Here is a 22,062-nt window from a genome sequence, read left to right on the forward strand (position 1 = left end):
CGTTAGTCACTCCTTGTTATTCACAATATCCCAAATTTGGAATGACGTCACAATATCTATATTTGTCAGCATAACTTTTTGGCTTTCATTAAAATGCCGACAATCCTGCTATTTTTCTCAAAATATTATACTGCCTCTGGTATTTGTATGTATGCCGTTAGCTAGCAGTGCTCCTTGCTGACCACGCACTACAGCACTAGGATGTCCAAGGTAGGTTGTAGAGAACTTTACACATATTCCTGTTCTATTTTCTACCACAAAAGATACTTACACCAGGACTCATTTGAGGCATACCTGATGTTTTGGAGTCAATGGTTCTATAATATGGAATTACACCAGTGATGTTATCATGATGTCTAATCTCATGCCATCTATTTTTATAGAAAATAGGGATGCTGAGATTCCATTGCTTTCAGAACATATTTGTTATTTCCTCCATTGCAGTAGATGTGGACAGTGTGATGCTGGGAGTTATGTCAGTCTCTCTTCAGCCATATTCCTTTCTGGTCCCTGGTCTGATTCCAAGTGACTGCTATGGACAATTGCCTGGTTCAGATGTTCCAGGTGTGCTTATGTCTCTTTACTGCCACAGATCTCACCAGGAATGAGATGGGGATACCACGCCCGGTGTCTAATATCAGGTAAACATAACTATTTTGTAATAAGGTATTGGGGACCACCACTATTCAAACTGAACAACATTTTGAAAAGATTGTATGCTTTTTATCTGGATAGCCATCAAAATGAGAGAGAACTTTACACTGACATTCAAAGAATGAGGCCTTGAGTAACTGATCGAAGGGTTTGCCAAACACGTATTGGCCAATACAAATTTTAAAACCAATCAGTGATAGAATTAGTATGAAAGTATCAGCATAAGCATCATCAATAAAAACAAAAGATTATATACTAAAGCTTTATTCATTTTATTGGGAGAAAGTGAACCGGTAGCAGGGCCGGTGCTGAGGGAGCCGGTGCAACAATCTCTTTTGGTGCCCCACCATGACCTCCTACTCCCTGGACCCCCTTACTACCACCCTCCAACATAGCCCCTCATCTTTCCATAGCCTCTCTCTCACATTCATTTCATTTGTTTTATACCGCTCAGCATACCAGTGTAGGGTGTCAGAGCCCTTTACATCACACACAATATACAGAGACAATGACTTATACTTGTGTAAATCAGTCGATAAGAAATGTTATGTACGACAATGAGGATATCAAGGTGTAGTAATCAGATGTCATTCACAGTAGTAGGCAGTATATAACAGTGTTTGGTCTGGAGTAGCCCAAACTCTGGATTTAAAATGTACCACGGCGGCTGTGGTTGGCATTACTAAGAGTGTACTTCTGTCCAAACTAACCCTTTTTAGCAACATTTGGATAATGAAAGACTGGGGTAAAACATAAGTTTCCACCCCTATGCTTTGCTGTTTGCATGCCGCTCTTTGATGACAGTTCAGAGGTCACTGCGTCATATTAGGATTGTAACTTATGAACTGCAATTAAGAAGAAGATCTCTTTAACAATAGCAGTAACCCACTGAGCTATCCACATAAAATACAGTTCTGTGATCTGCATGTTATTGTTCTTTGCAGGAGGCACATTAACCTTCTGCACTACTTAATGATGAGTCAGAACAGCCACTAGATAAAACTCATCTTTCGTCAGCAGAAACATTTTTACTCAGCAGAGTTATTTTGACATTTTCATTGCTGCCCGAAAAAGGGAAAACAGTCAGAACACCGCGGTTTAAACCACGAGTGTTCCAACTCTGCAAGCGAAACCACGCTTGCCTTAACCACGATATGCCCTAACAACGCATATGCGTGGTTAAGGCAATGCACGGTCTAGCTGCTGCGGACCGAAGCAGGATGACCTCGCAGGAAGCAGTGAGGTAAGTGGGGCTGGGTGTAGTTCCGGGCTGAGGGGTGGGTTGGGGGTTGTTTTGTGGTAGTTTAGTAGGCTGGGAGGGTCAGGGTAGTTTTATGGGTTAGGGGTGGATCGGGGTTCGTTTTTTTGGCCCGGGTACGGCTAGGGGGTTGTTTTGTGGGCTGGGGGTGGGGCGGGGATAGTTTTGTGGGCTGGTGGTGTTGGGGTAGTTCTGTGAGCTAGGGGTGAGTCGGGGGTTGTTTTGTGGGCTGGGGGTGGATCGGGGGTAGTTCTGTGGGCTGGGGGTTGGTTGGGGGAATTTATTTGGGCTGGGTGGTAGGTCAGGGTAGCTTTATGGGCTGGGGGTGGGTCGGGATAGTTTTCAGGGCTGCGGGGTGGGTCAGGGTAGGTTTAAGGGTTGAGGGTTGGAGGTAGTTTTTAGAACTGGTGGATTCAGGGCTAGTTTTCCAGGCTGGGGGTTTTGGGCTAGTTTTCAAGGCTGGGGGGGGGGTATGGGGAAGTTTTCAGGGCTGGGGGTTGGAGGTAGTTTTCAGGGCTGGGGGGTTTTTAGGGCTAGTTTTCAGTGCTTCGAGTTAGGGTAGTTTTCAGGGCTGAGGGTCAGGGGTAGTTTTCAGGGCTGGGGGGTTGGGGTAGTTTTTAGGGCTGGGGGTCGGGTCATTTTTTTATTAGGGGTTATGGTATTAGGCCTCAGGGGGATGGGACGGGTATTCGGGTAGTTTTTAGGGCTTAGAGGAGGGCGGTGTCGTTTTTAGGGCTGGGTCAGGGCTGGGCTGGGTCAGGTTAAGAGACAGGGTTTTAGGCCTCAGGGCAGGTTTGTTTTTAAGGCTGGGATTTGGGGTTTGCCTAAGAGGTTGGGGTAGTTGTAGGGACAGTGCAAGGGAGTTGGGGAGGTCTAAGTGTTAGGGACAGTGCAGGGGTTGGGAGGGGGTAGGGGGATTTGGCCCTCAGGGCGGTCAGGTGGGGAGGGGGGCAGTTTGTAGCTTAGAGTGGGGAGTCACGACCTTAGCCACGCATACCTCTTTACCATTCATGCCTCTACCACAAAATTACATGGTAACGGCTTGCAAGTTAAAGGAATGCGTGGTTAAGACACATTTGTTGTTTAGGTTGCGTGGTAGAGGCACATGTGGTTTATCCTACAACCCTCGAAAAAGAACTCTGCAGCAGGTGTTCTTAAGACAGTAAGTTATTTCCAAAAAAAAGCACCCCCTTCCCACGTGAGGTCAGCGCCAAGCGTGGCTGCACTGCTTCCACCACCCTAGAGCCAGTCCTGACTGGTAGTATAGTTTTCTCATAGCCTCTCATGAAATTTGTTTTGAAAATGTTTCCTATATTTATTACCCTCATACACCTTCAGGTTACTTTTGTAGCTGTATCCTACTATCTGTGTAGATAGTAGGATAAAGCTACTGCATTCACATGGCCCAGCACTCCAGTGCCTTCCATACAGTGCCTTTGCCACTTCAGATGTTTTAAAGTGAAAAATGGGCATGCTGGTTTTTAGTGAGCATTCCATGGAGTAAACATGCATTGAGATACATGAAAACAATTATTTTTTAGACTGTATAAATACTCATGCACTACCCTTTAGATGGGTTGAAGTGTATAACAGATGAAGCTATTAAATAAACACAAACTTGATACAGTGAGTGGAAGAATCTGTCAACATACTTGTTTAATACTTCGGGTTCACGGGCCAATGACATCACTGCAAATGCCAATTGGTTAGCTGTGGTTTCCTGACCTACAATGAAAATCAAAAGTGTTTAAAAAGTCTAAATCAGATCATTAAGAGCAGCATTCTAGCTATCAGTCTTTGAAATAATTTCTTCATTAGTTAAAAACCGCATCCTGAAACTTTCAAAACATGGTTTTGAGGTATTAACATTGCAGGTTATCACATAGAAGCTCCAGGGCGATCTCTGGTCAGCATCCGTGACTTATTTTTAATCATCAGACTTTGACTCAGCAAATCCAATATTCGGCAGCGTCACCACCGAGCTTATGAGAAAAAACACTTGCACCCTCTTTTGAATGTAGATGGGCAGCCCCTTTCTCCAACAGGGTGACAAAGTAAAGCTGGCAGCCATTTCCAAAGCATTGGCAGGAACCGACATCACAGCTGTTCCGGTCAATGTTTTTCGAAGTTTGTCGCAGGACTTCCTCAACATGATGGAGCCTCATATCAAGCTGCCATCACCATGGGAGTCTTCTCCCACCCCGAGGGAAGCATTAAGCAGTTTCCACTGCCCCTTACCGCCAAGGTTTTACGGGCAGTGACTGGCAGGGAAAAATGACCTCTAATTCCGCCCATGTAAATCAGGTGAACGAAATTTCAGATCCGAATCTGACAACCCTTGCTCCTCAGGGCCATGGGGGGGTCGGGGGGGTAATCACAGCAGAGACGGAGTAGTCTCCACCATGTTTAAAGCTATAGTCCGCCCGCATTTAAATTGATTTAATGCTGGGAGGGAATACCGGTGTCGCTGTGAAGGAGTTCCTTCTCCCCAAACTTTTTAATTAAGCCACTATTTTTTTACAAATAAAGCACCAGCTGTCAGCTGCTCTGGGCCTCCCTAGTCCACAAATTGCTACAGTGTCCTCGTCACAACTGCTAACAATGCATAGGGACTGGTGTCATCCGTCCTGGACTCCAACTAATAAGGATGAAAAAGGCCCCAAAAAGATAAAAGAAGTCACAGGGACGTGTTCATAATTTGAGGAGACTCAGGGGCTGCAATGAGCTTCCCCGATAACCTTTGCTTTTATTTACAAAAAGGGGCAAACCCCTGTTATATTATTGGCTGGCCCTTGGAGGGTGGCTGAGAGGAGTTTACACAATTGATCTATACTTCAAGGCATTCCCCAAAGAGGTATATTGCATGCATTTTTATAAAATTACCTTCACAAACACAGGAAGAGTTGAACAAATCATTTCCCTTCAATTACCTTCTGATGGCTTTAAATTCTCTTTGTGGGATCCCAAATAGAAATTATACTTATTGCATTCATTTTTTCTTATCTGTATTGGATATCATCTCCTGTAATCAAATATGAAAAAGGGCGCTGGCCTGCTGCCACTACTCCAGATGACCAGGGCCCAATCTATCATTGATTCTGGATACAGGGGAGTGACTCACAACTCAAAGTGGGTGTAGCAATAAACCATTGTCTAGTAAAATACTCACTTTTATGAAAAAAGAGAACTTTTTTATTTCTACCCACACAAAAGAAAGATATGACATTTACAAACATCTAAACAGCCTCCCTGAGGTTAGGGCTCTAGTGTTTTCTTAGGAGGTTCCCCAGGTCCCACTCGTTCCTTGCTTCTATCCGCAGTGGTTATTCCCCATTCACTATAGGCATTATCCAAGGTAAATCTCACAAGTAGTCCTAGTCTCAAGAGTCCACTATGACTCTATCCTTAAAGTTCACAGTGACACAGCGCTTTTTAGTAGCAAGTTCCCAAGCAGCTGATTAGCCCGAATTCAGTTTTACCTGTTGTTAGAAATTAAGTTGTTGGTTGACTGGGATAGGAGGCTATAGCCCTTACATTCAGCAAGCTTCTCATGGCAGCCCCTCCGGGCATACTGAGTCACTGCTCCCCAATACACAAAGGCTCTGGCGCGATCGATGCAGTGATACACACAGCTCAATTAGCGGTGGCCATCATCTGGCATACGTTACACACATGAGCAATGGCCTGAACGGTACAGCAGCCGTCTACTCACACCTCACACAGGCAGTCCACTCAACCGGGGTCCCCCACTAGAGCTACTTCACCAATGCTCTCCTCTTCCTCACATGGCACGCCTATCTAAGCAAGCGGGCAGGCACTGGAGCTCCAGGCTCCAGGATAGGTGGTCTTGGATTTCCTGAGTGATGCCCCCTCACCCAACAGGGAAACTTGCAAACCTTGGCCCCCAGTCCTGGTCTTTTAAAGGTTCCCCTCCTCACACAGCCTGTCTGGCTGTGTAGGAGATGACAATTTTGGGGGGTCTCAAGCTCCCTTTTTTATAGTCCATTTCCAGACAACAAATGTGGTTCAGAGTCTGAAGCTCTGAAGTTTATGTAGGGGTTTGCTTCTTTTGAAGTGCTCTCTTCTTCCTCTTGAAAACTGCTATCACAGCAGGAGCACCTTCAAGGCTGATAGTCCCGCAACACAGGCCATGGGAGTGACAAGATTTCACACCTGGATGTTAGCTGCAGTGATATGTGTATCAAAAGGTTTACGAAACAAACAAAAAGGGGTAGAGAGAAGTCAGGTTCATTATGGACTCGGCCTCCTTTCATTCATGAACAATCAGAAAGAGTTCACCTGTACTGAAAATAACTAACCTTCCAGTGATCTTTATAGTATTAAGGAAACCAATGAGTTTTTTTTAAATAACCCTCACCCACCAAAATGTCTCTTGGTGGCATGCTTCATCATAGGGTTCTTCCTGCCCTGCTGCGGGACGGGCCGTGCAACGACCGATGGAGACGTGAGAGCACTTTGTAGGGTGTGGACTATAAAGTAACCCTGGGCGTCGTGCTCCGCTTCGCCCACGGAGTGCACGTAGCGCTGCCTGCTTCGCCGTTTACGAAGTAGGCTTAGCAGGCAGCGCTACGCAGAGGCTGCAGCGAAGCAGAGCTGCCCCCACCCGCCTCCCGCCCGCCCTCATTTTAAAATAATTTAAAGAAGGTTAAAGGTAAATAAACTACCTTACCTTCAGTGCGGCGTCCCGGGGCTCCCTCTTCTTGCTGGACGGTAACTTCTTCACGCAAATGCGCATGCACGGACGCCCGCGCATGCGCATTTCTCGTGAGATGTGCGCATCAGTGCATTTGGGCACTCAGTGCAGGAGTGCATGCCAAGTACTGTGCAGAGGATTCCTCCATCCCAACAGTGTGTATAAGGGATACAGGAGTGTACAACACAGACCAGTTATTGGTAACTGTACTTAACACCTCAGAAGTATCACAAGTGGGGATCACAACATGCACCAGAGAACCGATCGCTGCACAAACACCAATGAGATCCACTACCTGCCTTGGACACTGAGCTGTAGCTGTGAAGTTCAGCCTGTAGATTCAAGGGGCCAGATGTGCAATGCGCAAAACAGCACCTCGCAAATTGCGAGTTTTTTGTGACTCGCAATTTGCGAGGCGCTATTTTGGATGTACAACAGTGTGTATCACACTGTTTGCGGTTCCCAATGGGATTGCAAATTGAGAGGCTCTTGAATATTAATGAGCCTCTCGCAATATGTGACCCCATTGGGGATGGCAGGCCCTCCCATATATGCTGGCCTGCTCGGCTGAACAGAACACCATGTCAGGGACTGCTTTTAAATAAAACAGTTTCTTTTTTAATGCAGCCCGTTTTCCATAAAAAAAGAAAAAAATGAAACTTTTCATTTAATTTTTTAAGGGCAGGTAGTGGTCCCTGGGACCACTGCCTGCCCTTAAAAAATATTTTCCCCTGTATTTTCAAAGGGGGGACCCCTTCCCTTTTGCGAGTGCATTACCGTCCTCTTGAAGAGGGTGTTAATTTGTGAGTGTTTTGCGACTGCAATTGCGGTTGCAAAACATTCATACATGGACTTGCGCTCGCTATTAGGAAAGGAACACCCCTTCATAATAGAAAGTCGCAAAACCTATTTAGCGAGTCACAAATAAATTGCGACTCGCTAAATAGGCTTTGTACATGGCCCATGTTGTTTTTACATGCGCAAACGGGTTCACAAACCCATTTGTGCATGCAAAAACGGTCGTACATCTGGCCCAAAGTGTTTATCAAGTGACTTTACGAAAAAAGTGGTGTTCAAGGTTGCTTCTGACTTATGTCAGCTTAGGACTCAGCTACTGACTGGGACAGTAGCAGTGCAGTGAGACTGAGCAATTTTCTCACATGCCGAGTTTTGCAAAACCACAGGAATGTAGCAATTAAACAGAGCTGCCTATGTAACCACCAAGCTGTGTAGCATTCTTGCTTTAGAAGTGTAAAGCCTGTACCCTAACTGAGGGTCAGGAATGCTCTCACTTTTTGTGTACCTAAGGATTATCCATGAGTTGGTGCACTAGTCATACTGGAAGCCACAACGAGTTGCATTATCAGACTTCTTAGATGTATAGAAACCGAAGGAAGGGAGCTGGTGATGAGCACAAAGTCAGATAGTCATTTGTGTTTTCAGGGATGGATGGGAGCTAAACCTTTCTCTATGGCACTGATGGAGCAGGTAGAGCAAAATGTTGTATACCACATCTATTTTGCATGTAAAGACTAACTATATAACTTACTGATTATAATTTTACTAACGGTGTGGTGTGGTATTCTAAATCAACCTTTTGCATACACAAATTACACGTGGGAAAGTGCTATTTGCATGGCAAAATAACTCTAATGATTAAAATACGTACGCATATTAATAGTAGTATATGTGGTAATTAGATATTGCATGATTTATGTCGCTTACGTGATGGTTGCATTCCTGATTGGATCCTAAAGGTAAATATTATTGCTTTAAATGTCACTATATGCTAGCAAAATACTAATACATAAAAGGATTAGTGAGGGTATAACAGTAGAATCATCATTTCTTTGTTTTAATTATTCTTTTGTGTTTGTTTCGCTTAAGTTAACATTTGGGCCTACCACAAAATGGAGTCGAAAATCGAGTTCAGAAGTGGCCACCGTCTCGTGAGCGCGACGCCTACTGCGCAGACTCGGATGGCTCCGTGAACTTCCTAAAGAGCCGTGCACCCAATGTCCTCAGTCAAGGATAGGATCTTGGTGGACTGCCAAACCCCCGGACAGTAAAAACCGGTTTAAAATGAACAATTGGATCATACAAGCAAACCTAAAAACATTGTAACATAAGGACTATGTCATCGACGGAAGTGAAACAGCAAAATCCATGAGAACTTTAATAAGTAAAATCGGACGTTTTCGATCAGCCAATCACAGACTTTCTCCGCCTAAAAATGTTTCGTGTTACCCTGAAATTTATTATAAAAAGAGTAGTAGAATAGGGAGGGGAGTTTTCAATGCTGGTAGTTGCTGTTAGTTGGTGTTGTTCCGGATTGTTCCATTTCCTGACGTCTATGCTGCCGATGACAGATGCTTGCACGATTTCCGGTCCTATGGAGATCTTTGGGACTGTAACGTGCTGAGCAAAGAACTTTCAGACTTTGAGATTTGGCCTGCTTTATTTGGACAATTTAACGGCTAATTCGATTATGCAGAGCCAATGAATTAGAGAAAATCCAGATAGCAAGAATAGGTAAATATAATGTCCGGTGATTTGAATTAATTGATTTAGAAATTCTAAAACTTTTGATGAAACAAATGCTAATATTAATTGCAAGAAAAATTTAGATAAACAAATATTGATTCATAGAAATTATGAGTTTGTGGTTCATTAAAGAAAATAAAGGATTCTGAGTCTTAAAATGTGTTTTAGCTGGTTCTAAATCACCATCAACCAATCCAACTAATTGGTCCGTCGACCAAGTGGATGGACTGCCTTGATGTTTGAGATTAGGAATCTATAGGTGGCGAATTTTAATGTATATTCTGTAAAATAACTTTTCCTCCCTATAGGTTATAAGGTACTCCCCCACATGTCCAGCGTGATATCATCATCCCTCCTGTGTGCAGACTCGTGAGTGGAGATGTGTGAGTGTTGGTGTTATGGGCCCCACCAATGACTGCATGTGTGAATGAGCTAGTGTGAAGTTGGTTCTGCGACGCAGGGAGGATAGTTGCGTATATGTAAATTTTCCCCTTTTTCTCTCCGATCTCGCGCTGGATCAGTTTTTCTGGTAGCAGGATGATGGTTTTATTGCATTGCTTTGGTGATTATTGCTTATAGATTTGATTATTGCTTATTGTTTTTCCTATTGATTATTGATTGTGGATGTTGGATAATTATTGGTTTATGTATTAACACTCGATGTTGAGTCGCGCCGCGTTCTATGTTGTTTGACGACTTCTGGGATGTAGGAAGTTGGAAGTTTGTAATGATTCCGTAGTAGGGCAGACTGTTCGCTGCTCTCGGGAAAGACGGAATTGTTGTGCCCTGTAGGTACACGGGGAAAACATGTGACGATTGAAGTTGCACGACGCATTGTCTGGGTTCGATTTGGTAACATCGTCGTGTGTTGCCATTAGGGATATTTTCTGTATGAAAGAAGTGTATGGGTAGCGAAGGCCACCTGTGAAATTTTGGTCTTAAGTACCAGGGGTCCAAAAGGCACTCTGATTACGCTTATCACTGAAAATGTAATAGGTGTTCCCTAAGCTTGTTAGAAGGATAAAGTAGAGGGAAGTGCTACTTTATTAACAAGTGTAATAATCCTGTAGTAGGGCAGATTGTTCGCAGCTCTCAGGAAAGACAGGATTCTGTGTGAATGAACTACATTTTCTGTATGAATGTGTGTAAATGAAATAGCATTCAGGTTAATTGTGAAACTCTAGCTTTAATTCTCAGGAGCATTGGGTCTCCAACAGGTGTTTTATTTCTAGAGAAACGGTTAGCTAATGCTCTCTAGAAGGGTTAAGTAGAGGGAAGTGCTACTTTAACAACGGATGTAATGATTCCGTAATACAGGCTTGAGTCCCCATGAAATCGTCATGGGAAGAGCAATGCGACATGTTTTCATACCAGTCAACAAGCTATTGCCTATATCTGATGACTTGGTGTTGGATTATTGCATGGGGTTGGCTGATTCCATTCATTCTGTGTTCCATCAGGTTGGATCGGATGCCACCACTCTTGAAAAGAAGCCAGCTCATGATCTGAGCCCAGGTGACTGGGTGAGACTAAACGTGCACAGAAGACGAAACTGTTTGGTCCCACGTTGGGGAAAACCACGTCAGGTGATTTTGACCACGACAACAGCTGTAAAATGTGCAGGAGTAAAGAACTGGATTCATGCTAGTCACACCTTGCGAATTCCAAATCCAGTGGATAACAAGGAAGGAGAATACTTTGAAGAATCAGATACAAGTTCTGAATCGGATACTGAAGAAATAAGAACAAGACAAACTTCTGAAAGGGGGGAGTCAGAACCAAGCCCAGTTATTGCACCAGAGAATCTTCCTTTAAGAAGAAAATAGCAGATTTCTGACACCAGCTCAGAATCAGAAACTGAACCAGTACAAGCACATAAAATTGAAAATAAGAACAGTGAAGAGACTGTCAAAGAAATTCTTGATAAAGAAGTCCCGAATGAAAATTCGAGAGAAATTCCACCTGAAATAACAAAATTAGATGGTAAGGTACCAGATACAGAGAGTGAGGGAAAGATTTTTGCGGAAGAGCCCCAAGGACTTGTAGGGAAACCATACATCCAGGTAGAAGAAGGGACAGTTAGTCAGCAGGAAGATTGTGTGGAAGAACCACGAGGAGGGACAGAAGTAGGTAAGAAAAAGAAAGTGGTGGAAAGAAAGACTACTGAAAGTAAAGGTCAAGTTGGAACTGAATCGGAGGACAGTGATGAAGAAGTACCAGAAGGTCGAGGCTTGAGGAAAAGAGCATGGAGAACTGAGGGAAATGAAAAAGGAAGTAAGTGAAAAAGGCCAGCAAGGGATGAAATTTGGCCAAACAAGATAAAGAGATTAAGATACAGATTGACACGAGTAAATTCATCTAGAGCTGAACAGGTGAATGAAGTGTATAGCCAAGGGAAATCAAAAGACGTGGAACAAACACCAGCAGAAGAAAGTAAGAGAATGAGAAAACCTAACCAGAAGTATAAGTCACCGGAATAGTCATATGTGGCACTGCCTGAAGTAAAAGAGGAGGCAGACAGCCAAGGGGATCTAGAGGTGACTGTACCAGAAGTGGTTGAGGAAGACGAAGAATCAGAAATCCTGAGAGTTATCTTGTCCGACATCGGAGAAGAGACGGATGTTCAGGAAATTCTGCATCAAGATTGTGAAAGAAAAGTGAAAGATGATCAAATGCCAAACTGAAGAGACAAAAGTGCTCTAAAGGGAGAAAACAAAAATTACAGGAAAATACATAAAACTGAAAGAACCAAGTAGGTGCTTAGAGCCTTGGGTTACACAAAATTAGTTGTAAAGTAGAAGAGGCTAAGTCAAAAGACACTGATCATTTTTCGAAATGGCAAACACCGAAAGTAGAAAATTTAAATGTATATCCTTAGAAGATGGTTTAAAATGTGTTGTTGTTGTACAGGATTACTAATGCTTCTGTGGAGTGCGTTTGCTTTAATGGTTTCATTTAAGGTTACATTAGAAACAATAGAAGGACATAGTGAGAATAAGACTAATGTAGAAAAGATTCAAAAGATTTACCCGACTAAAATAGATAGAAATTATTTACATAAAGATAGGTCTATAACTGATTTTTCTAACAATGTTTTTTCAAAACTACTATACGAATATGTGAAGACGATGGACGTGCGGGATTGCTACGTCTGCATAGTTGCCTGCATCTGTATCTGAGGGAGTGACTTACCATCACCTCCCAGTAACATATGGAATAACATGTAGTGTATTAGCAAGTTTGTTTTACAAAATAGGGAAATTAGAATATTATTTTTCAGATGTAGATAACATATTTTCACAAGTACCTGTAGTCAACAAGCTGAATAAAGTAAAACCTACTAAAGTATTAGGTGAATTTTTTTTAGAAACTAAAGAATTAACATTAGAGTCAATATTAAGAAACAATCTAACCTGTAGTTTAAAGAAGGAAGAGAAGACTTTCTTAGATATGGTAGAAGAAAGGAGATTAAAAATGCAAAAGAAAGTACCTGAGGGTAAAGAAGAAAAGACAGTCTGGGATGTTGAAAGAGAAAAACATTTGAAAGGAGAAGCTAGTCCAACAATGGCTTTAGATTGGCCTCAGAAAGGGAAGTTGTGTATTAGAAGGAATCAAACTGCATATGATAATTACTTTGTAGGTACAAGTGATTGCCATGATACTTATAGAATCATGGGTGGATGGAGATTTAAAGGAGGAAATGATCCGGTTTTTCCTGGATTATGTTTTATCTGCGGGAACAAAGCATATTATCGATTGCCAGACCACTGGTATGGCACATGTTATCTAGGCCTGGTTTTCCGAAAGATATTTCATGTGGGAAGAGGAAAAGATGGTGCACATGAGATAGGTAGGCAACTAACACGTAGGAGAAGAGAATCTTGGTCAGAAATTGCAGGGGACATTTTTGGAGCGTTAATACCAGCAGTGGGAATATCTCTGAATGCACATAAAATTAGAAAATTATCAACAGTAGTGGATCGCTTGTCAACAAGCACAGCTGGAGGATTTTTATTGGTAAATACTGAAATGGTTGCCATGCGCGCCATGGATATGCAAAATCGACTTGCCCTTGATATAATTTTGGCAAAAGAGGGCGGAGTCTGTGGAATGCTGAAAGTTCAACATTGTTGTACTTACATTCCTGGCGCATGTCAAGATTTAAAGACGTATATTAAGAATATAACTGATTTGCATGAGGAGATTATTCCACTGGAGGCTGAAGGTATTTGGGAAAAGATTGGGAAAAAGGTATCTACTATCAAGAACTTTTAACTAAAACTAGGTAGTCCTTTTATTGGTAAGATATTATTTCCTGTAACATGTGTGATTATTTTAGTATTAATTCTAAGATTAGAATGTTTATGTAGCAAAAGAAGAAAATTACGGAATAACATAAAAAGAGAAACTGTAAAGAAATGAGAGAAAAAAAGGAAAGAAATAGAGTTTGAAGAAGTAGAATTAGAAGAGTGGAAAGAGAACATGTATAGAACAACAAGAGAAGAAGAGACAGGTGAAACAGTAATGTGAACTAAATGTTAAGAGAACTGAATTCATTTCCATTTACTAAATTTTTCCAAATTTAAAGGTAATTGGGTGATGTTAAAAATCACCAAAGGGGGGATAGTTGAAGCAGGTAGAGCAAAATGTTGTATACCTCCTCTATTTTGCATGTAAAGACTAACTATATAACTTACTGATTATAATTTTACTAACGGTGTGGTGTGGAATTCTAAATCAACCTTTTGCATACACAAATTACACGTGGGAAATTGCTATTTGCATGGCAAAATAACTCTAATGATTAAAATACGTACGCATATTAATAGTAGTATATGTGGTAATTAGATATTGCATGATGTATGTTGCTTACGTGATGTTTGCATTACTGATTGGATCCTAAAGGTAAATATTATTGCTTTAAATGTCGCTATATGCTAGCAAAATACTAATACATAAAGGGAATAGTGAGGGTATAACAGTAGAATCATCATTTCTTTGTATTAATTATTATTTTGTGTTTGTTTTGCTTAAGTTAGCATTTGGGCCTACCAGAAAATGGAGTTGAAAATCGAGTTCAGAAGTGACCACCGTCTCGTGAGCGCGACACCTACTGCGCAGACTCGGATGGCTCTGTGAACTTCCTAAAGACCCGAGCACCCAATGTCCTCGGTCAAGGATAGGATCTTGGTGGACTGCCAAGCCCCCAGACAGTAAAAACCGGTTTAAAAATGAACAACTGGATCATACAAGCAAACCTAAAAACATTGTAACATAAGGACTATGTCATCAACGGAAGTAAAACAACAAAATCCATTAGTAAAATCGGACGTTTTCGATCAGCCAATCACAGACTTTCTCCGCCTAAAAATGTTTCATTTTACCCCGAAATTTATTATAAAAAGAGTAGTAGAATAGGGAGGGGAGTTTTCGATGCTGGTATTTGCTGTTAGTTGGTGTTGTTCCGGATTGTTCCATTTGCTGACGTCTATGCTGGCGATGACAGATGCTTGCACGATTTCCGGTCCTATGAAGATCTTTGGGACTGTAACATGCTGAGCAAAGAACTTTCGGACTTTGAGCTTTGGCCTGCTTTATTTGGACAATTTAACGGCTAATTCGATTATGCAGAGCCAATGAATTAGAGTAAATCCAGATAGCAAGAATAGGTAAATATAATGTCCGGTGATTTGAATTAATTGATTTAGAAATTCAAAAACGTTTGATGAAACAAATGCTAATATTAATTGCAAGAAAAATTTAGATAAACAAATATTGATTAATAGAAATTATGAGTTTGTGGTTTTTCATTAAAATAAAGGATTCGGGGTCTTAAAATGGGTTTTAGCTGGTTCTAAATCACCATCAACCAATCCAACTAATTGGTCCGTCGACCAAGTGGGTGGAGTGCCTTGATGTTTGAGATTAGGAATCTATAGGTGGCGAATGTTAATGTATATTCTGTAAAATAACTTTTCTTCCCTATAGGTTATAAGGTTCTTCCCCCACATGTCCAGCGCGTTATCATCATCCCTCGTGTGTGCAGACTCGTGAGTGGAGACGTGTGAGTGTTGGTGTTATGGGCCCCACCAATGACTGCATGTGTGAATGAGCTAGAGTGAAGTTGGGTCTGCGACGCAGGGAGGATAGTTGTGTATATGTAAATTTTCCCCTTTTTCTCTCCGGTCTCGCGCTGGATCAGCACACGATGTTCATATTATTCCAACTGCCAGCAGGTAGAGCCTTGTCCATGACCCTATGTACATAACAATAGGGACTTATATGTCAGAATATTGAGTTTTTAATGTAACGTTACCATAACATCATTGCAAAAATATAATTGGCCAAAATATCAAGAAGGTACGTAAATATAGGTAAGTATAGCTTTACGGTTGTTATCTCAATATCCAAGTACGTTGAAGATCTTCATTTTATCAAGGTACATATAGGTGGAGTTAAGTATACAAACCTATACATTCCTAGGTTCAGTTCCTTTGCCGGTGTTTTTGTTGTTGATATGTTCTACTATATTATGGTAGCTCGATGTTGAATGCTCTATATCCTGGCACCATGCTTGAAAGGGTGAACATATTTGTACATCAAGTAAGAGGATTATTGACACCCACACCATGGTGTGTTTGCTGGGATTGAGGAGAGCTTGATGGAATTCTGTGCTACACTACTGTAAAACAGGGAGTATGACTAGAGTGTGTTTGGGGATGCAAATCCATGTCTTCTTTTACAAGAGTTGTATTATCAGTGGTGAAAGTCGTGGAAGCCAGAGAGAGTATGTGTCTGCTTGTTGTGTACCTCTTTCAAGACCACTGAGGAAGGACATAACTAAAGATAGGATGAGGAAAAAACATTGTGCCTGCCTGCTAATCATCATATCAAGTTGCTGTAACAAAAGCCTCTTCAAATAGGGCAATAAGAAGGAAAATAAAACACAAGGGTTTCGCATTTTCCCAGTCAAATAAAGCCACTTAGTGGTAAGGAATATGCTACTTACCAGTATGCATCTGTTCTTGGCATGTAGAGCTGCAGAGTTGTACACTTAGCATAGATCGCCATCTGGTGTTGGGCCCGGATGCTTGCAGTTTGTTTTTGTTCTTTGGACAGTCTTTGGAAGTCACGAGTTCGGTGACTCCTCCTTCGGTCCGTACTGCGCATGGGCTTCGGCTCCATCCTCAGATTGTTTTTCGCCAACAGGGAAATGATGGGGCGTAGTAATAACAGTGAGAAACCCATGTGTGTTGTATCTAAATAAGATGGACTGGAACGGATACAGGTAGCCGGGGAGGCGGGTGGGCGTGTACAACTCTGCAGCTCTACATGCCAAGAACAGATGCATACTGGTAAGTAGCATATTCCGTTCGAGGCATATGAGCTGCAGATTGTACACTTAGCATAGATTATATAGCAGTACCCAACCTTAGCGGCGACCACCGGTATCCGTTGCAGTGGTTTGAAAAAGTGTCTTTAGTACAGCCTGGCCCACACTAGCTTGCTGCTTGGAATGCACATCTACACAGTAATGTTTTGTGAAGGTGTGCGGTGTTGACCATGTGGCTGCTTTGCAGATGTCATCTAAGGGTATGTTCCCTAGAAAAGCCATAGAAGCCCCTAACTTTCTAGTAGAGTGGGCTTTAGGTGGAACAGATAATGTTCTTTTTGCCTTTTGATAGCAAATTTGTATGCACTTTACAATCCCCCTAGCTATCCCTGATTTAGAGATGGGGTTGCCTTTATGTGGTGGAGAGAAGGAGACGAACAATTGTTTAGTCTTCCTGAAAGGTTGCGTTCTTTTTATGTAATACAGCAAAGCCCTCTTAACATCAAGTGTGTGTAAAGCCCTTTCTGCAACCGATTGAGGTTGCGAGAAGAAGACAGGTAATTCCACCGATTGATTGAGATGGAAGGGGGAAATGACCTTGGGCAGAAACTTCGGATTTGTACGAAGTATGACCTTGCTGTGATGTATTTGTAGGAAGGGTTCCTGTATAGTGAACGCTTGTATTTCACCAACCCTTCTAAGGGAAGTGATAGCTACGAGAAAAGCTGTTTTCCAGGTGAGAAACTGTAGCTCACATTTATGCATTGGTTCGAAGGGCGGACCCATTAGCCGTGTAAGAACTAAATTTAGATTCCATACAGGGGAAGGTGGTGCCCTGGGAGGAATTACTCGTTTAAGGCCTTCCATAAAGGCTTTAATAGCGGGCACTCTAAAGAGTGATAAATGCTGTCTGTTTTGTAGATAAGCAGCGATCGCTGCTAGGTGTAGGCGTATGGATGAATATGCCAGGTTACACCTGTGAAGATGGAGCAGATAGCATATGATGTGCTGTATGGATGCATCTAAAGGGTTGATTGTATTGTTACGGCAGTAAATTACAAATCTTTTCCACTTTGCGGCATAGCATGCTCTAGTGGTAGGACGTCTGGCTTCCATGATGATGTTCATGCAATCAGGGGGAAGGTTAAGGTATCCAAATTCTAAGATTTCAGGAGCCAGATCGCAAGGTTGAGCTGAGCTGGGTCCGGGTGCCTGATTTCTCCATGGTTCTGGGTTAGGAGGCATGGGGACTGGTGCAGTTTTTGATGTGGTACCACTGATAGTTGTAGTAGTGTGGTGTACCACGGCTGTCTGGCCCACGTCGGAGCTACTAGAATGAGTGTGAGGGAGTGCTGTTGTAGCTTCCTTACCACTAATGGAATTAGTGGGAGAGGTGGAAAGGCGTATGCAAATCTGCCTGACCAGTTCATCCATATCGCATTGCCCTTGGACAATGGGTGTGGGTATCTGGCGGCGAAGCTTGGGCATTTTTTGTTTTCGTGGGTGGCGAAGAGGTCTATGTGAGGATGCCCCCACTGTTGGAAGAATGGGTGAAGAACTTATGGATGCAGTTCCCATTCGTGTAGTTGTTGCGTTTGTCTGCTGAGCAGATCTGCCATGGTGTTTTGTACGCCTGGAACGTGCTGTGCCAGGAGAAAGATGTTTTGGGGAATTGCCCATCTCCATATGCTCTGGGCTAAGCGGGAGAGCTGGGGAGAGTGTCCCCCCCCCTGTTTTTGGATATAATACATTGCAGTCATGTTGTCTGTGCGAATGAGGACTGCTTTGCCCGAAATCTGTTTTTGGAAAGATTTTAGGGCTAGAAAGATCGCCAAGAGCTCCAGATGGTTGATGTGGAGCGATTTTTGCTGTGGCGTCCATAGACCTTGCATTGTGAGGTGTAGGAGGTGCGCTCCCCAGCCGGAGAGCGATGCGTCCGCTGTTAGAATCACCTGAGGAACCGGGTCCAGGAACGGCCACCCTTTGGAAAGGTTTGTGGTGTTCCACCACTGCAGAGAGTGATGGGTGCGGCCGTCCACCAACACCAGATCCGTTAGCTGACCCTGGGCCTGGTTCCATTGTCGTGCTAGGCACTCTTGAAGTGGACGCATGTGGAGTCTTGCATGGGGCACTATGAAAATGCAAGACGCCATCATTCCTATGAGCTTCATAAACACTCTTGCTGGAAGAGAGTGTTGAGGAAGGAATGTTTTGCGCAAGGCTTGTATGCTTGCGATCCTGGCTGAGTTTGGATAGGCAATACCTTTGGAGGTGTCTATGGTGGCCCCGAGATATTGCTTTGTGTGAGATGGTACAAGGTGGGACTTTTGGTAGTTCACCGTGAAGCCTAGTTGGTGGAGCAGCTGGATGGTGCTGTTTGTATGTTGCACACATTGGTGGTAGGACGCGGCTTTTATCAGCCAGTCGTCTAAGTAAGGGAAGACGTGAACATGTTGACGCCTGAGGTGTGCTGCTACTACCGCTAGGCATTTGGTAAACACCCGTGGTGCGGTGGTAACGCCGAAGGGGAGAACCGTGAATTAGTAATGCTGACCGTCCACCACGAACCTGAGGTACTTCCTGTGAGAAGGGTGTATTGGAATGTGAAAGTATGCGTCTTTCAGATCCAAGGTAGTGAGAAAGTCTCCCTGACAGAGGAGCGGGAGGACTTGTTGTAGGGTGACCATGTGGAAATGGTCTGAATGTATGTATGCATTTAGAGGCCGGAGGTCCAGAATGGGCCTCAGGGTCCCGTCTTTCTTCGGTATTAGGAAATACAGAGAGTAGACCCCTAGATTTTGCTGATTGACGGGGACCTGCTCTATAGCGTGTTTTTGGAGGAGGGAGAGCACCTCCTGTTTGAGCAGTGTGGAATGTTCTTGAGACATTGTACGGTGCCTTGGTGGGATATTGGGTGGGGTAGATGTTAACTCGAGACAGTACCCTGACCGAATAATTTGGGTCACCCATTTGTCCGATGTTATGGATTCCCATGCGTGGATAAAGTTTTGTAGTCTGCCCCCGACCGGAGTGGGATGGTCTGGGGGGAGCAGAGGGAAGTCATTGTGCGGGCGGGGTGGCAGAACGGGTGGTGTTAGTTTTGCCCCTGCCCTTATTGTTATTGCCTCTGTAACCACCCCTTTGGTTGCCCTTTGAAAAGGTATTTTGAGGAGGGGACTTGTAGGAGGTAGAGGCGCTATCGGTGGAGAAGCCTCTGCCTGTGCTACGAAAGGATGAGCGTCGAAAGGAACGTTTAGGGGCCTGTGTTTGGAGTGCCCCCATAGACTTTGCTGTGTCTGTGTCCTTTTTCATCTTTTCCAACGCTTTGTCCACCTTTGGCCCAAAGAGAGTTTGTTGGTCAAAAGGGTGATTGAGTATGGACGCCTGGACTTCAGGCTTGAACCCTGAGATCCTGAGCCAGGCATGACGACGAAGCAGGACACTGGTATTTATGGCTCTAGAAGCAGTGTCGGCTGCATCGAGGGCACACTTAATGGAGGTGTTTGTAATTAGTTTACCCTCCTGTATCAGGTCATGAGCCTTGCGCTTGTGTTTTTCGGGGAGGTGCTGCATAAGAGCCTCAAGTTCGTCGTAGTGTGCTCTGTCATAGCGCGCAAGTAGTGCTTGTGTATTTGCAATGCGCCACATGTTTGCAGCTTGGGAGGCGGTGCGTTTGCCAGACGCGTCTAAAAGTTTCGATTCCTTGTCTGGCCGTGGGGTTTCTCCTGAGGACTGGGAGTTAGCCCGCTTTCTAGCTGTGGAGACAACTAGGGAATCTAAGGGAGCAGGGCCCTTAATGTATGCAGGGTCTGTGGGTGCCGCCTTGTACTTTTTTTCTATTCTAGGGTTCAGTACCCTGGCCCTGACAGGGTCTCTGAACACCTCTGCAGCATGCTTGATGACACCTTTAAGCATGGGCAAAATAGACGTGGATTTGTCCTGAATGTCAAATGTGTCCAGTAGGAAGTCGTCTTCCACTGGTTCGCTGTGCATGTCCACCCCATGGTAGTGTGCTGCTCTCTGCACTAAGTGATGAAACCCTAAGGAGTCCTCTGGAGGAGACGGCCTGGATGGGTATAGGTCGTCCTGAGGCATATCAGGTATGTCAGGGTTGTGGTAGTCTTCCCATGGGTCTGGGGTCCCCGGTGGAGTGGGGTCCATTGGGGCGTCCGCCGGGTCAAAATCCGGGTCCCCGTCATCCGGATCTGGGGACGGGGTCGGGGAGTGATGAGGTAAAGGTGGCGGAGACCTGGGAGGGGGAGGGGGTGGAGGAGGTGGAGGAGGCAGAGGAGGAGGTAATGGGGAGGGCACTCTGAGGGGAGAAGTAGCAGAGTCCTTCCGTTTGGGTGGTGGAGGAGGAGCCGGAGTGTCAAGGCGTCTTTTCTTGATAATTAAAGTCAATAGCCCAGTCTTTGGATCTTTAGATAGAGTCTTTTGCAAAGGGTCTGGTGTAAACAGAGCCAGTGGCGCCGAATCGTCCGCTGGCGCCGATGATTTCGGAGCCGAGGGTTTCGATGGTTTCTGTGCGCCATGCTTTTTTGGGGCCTCCGGTTTTTTCGGCGTCGAAGGAGTTTTCGGCGCCGGAGCGTCGGTGCCGACAGATTTGTGTTTGTGTTTGGTCGGCACCGAGAGTCCAGGCTTCGGCACCGGTGGCTTCGGAGTCGAGCTGGGTATTACTTTCTTCGGTGCCGGATGGTGTTTTTCGGCACCAGGCGTCGGCTGGCTCGAGCCCGAGCTGCCGTGAGACTTTTGAGGCTTCGACACCGGGCCCGAAGGTGGGGTGATAGAAGCTGTGTGCTTGGTTTTACCCAGGCCTGCAGGCGAGGGTGTAACCTGAGTCTCTTTGGTTTTGGGCGCGGGGGTGGGAGGGGGTACAGTACTCACGACCCGCTGCGCTGGTGTGATGTCCTCCACGTCGGAGTCGTCGGCCTCGGTAGCGCTGACGACGTCGTCCTCCTGCTCGGTGTGTAGTTGCCCCGAAGCTTCGGCGTCGTCTCCGAAGATGTCCGGTGGAGCTGCGGTCGATGAGTGCGCCATGGTGCGTCGAGCTCTTCGATCCCGGATGGTCTTTTTTGATCGAAAAGACTTACAGGCGGGGCAGTCTCTGGCCTCGTGTTCTGGAGAGAGGCAAAGGTTACACACCTGATGGAGGTCGGTGTGGGGAAATTTAGACCCACATTTTGGGCACTTTTTGAACGGAGTCCTTTCCATCGGCCGGGACCGGATGCGATGAGGGCCCGAAGGCCGGTGCCGATGTACGGAATGGAGAAAAGTGCCGCTTCGAGAGATGAAGATATGATGAAGAAACTCGAAGAACGAGGATTTTCCGTCAAGGCTGGAACCGTAGAAGTTCGAAGCCGGAGCACGAAGTATCACATCCGAGCCCGATGGCGGAAAAAAACAATCTGAGGATGGAGCCGAAGCCCATGCGCAGTACGGACCGAAGGAGGAGTCACCGAACTCGTGACTTCCAAAGACTGTCCAAAGAACAAAAACAAACTGCAAACATCCGGGCCCAACACCAGATGGCGATCTATGCTAAGTGTACAATCTGCAGCT

General features: G+C 44.4%; 1 protein-coding gene across 1 annotated transcript in view; it reads right to left on the reverse strand.

The window, feature by feature from the left end:
• LOC146799019 (cholesterol 24-hydroxylase-like) overlaps positions 1-22,062 on the reverse strand; it is a 263,806-nt gene that overhangs the window by 93,210 nt on the left and 148,534 nt on the right. Inside the window, exon 10 of the mRNA XM_085626414.1 lies at positions 3,565-3,637. Coding sequence (XP_085482540.1) covers positions 3,565-3,637 — 73 coding nt within the window. The remainder of the gene's footprint in view (positions 1-3,564; positions 3,638-22,062) is intronic.

The sequence above is a fragment of the Triturus cristatus genome, chromosome 9, assembly GCF_964204655.1.
Source record: "Triturus cristatus chromosome 9, aTriCri1.1, whole genome shotgun sequence".
NCBI lineage: Eukaryota > Metazoa > Chordata > Amphibia > Caudata > Salamandridae > Triturus > Triturus cristatus.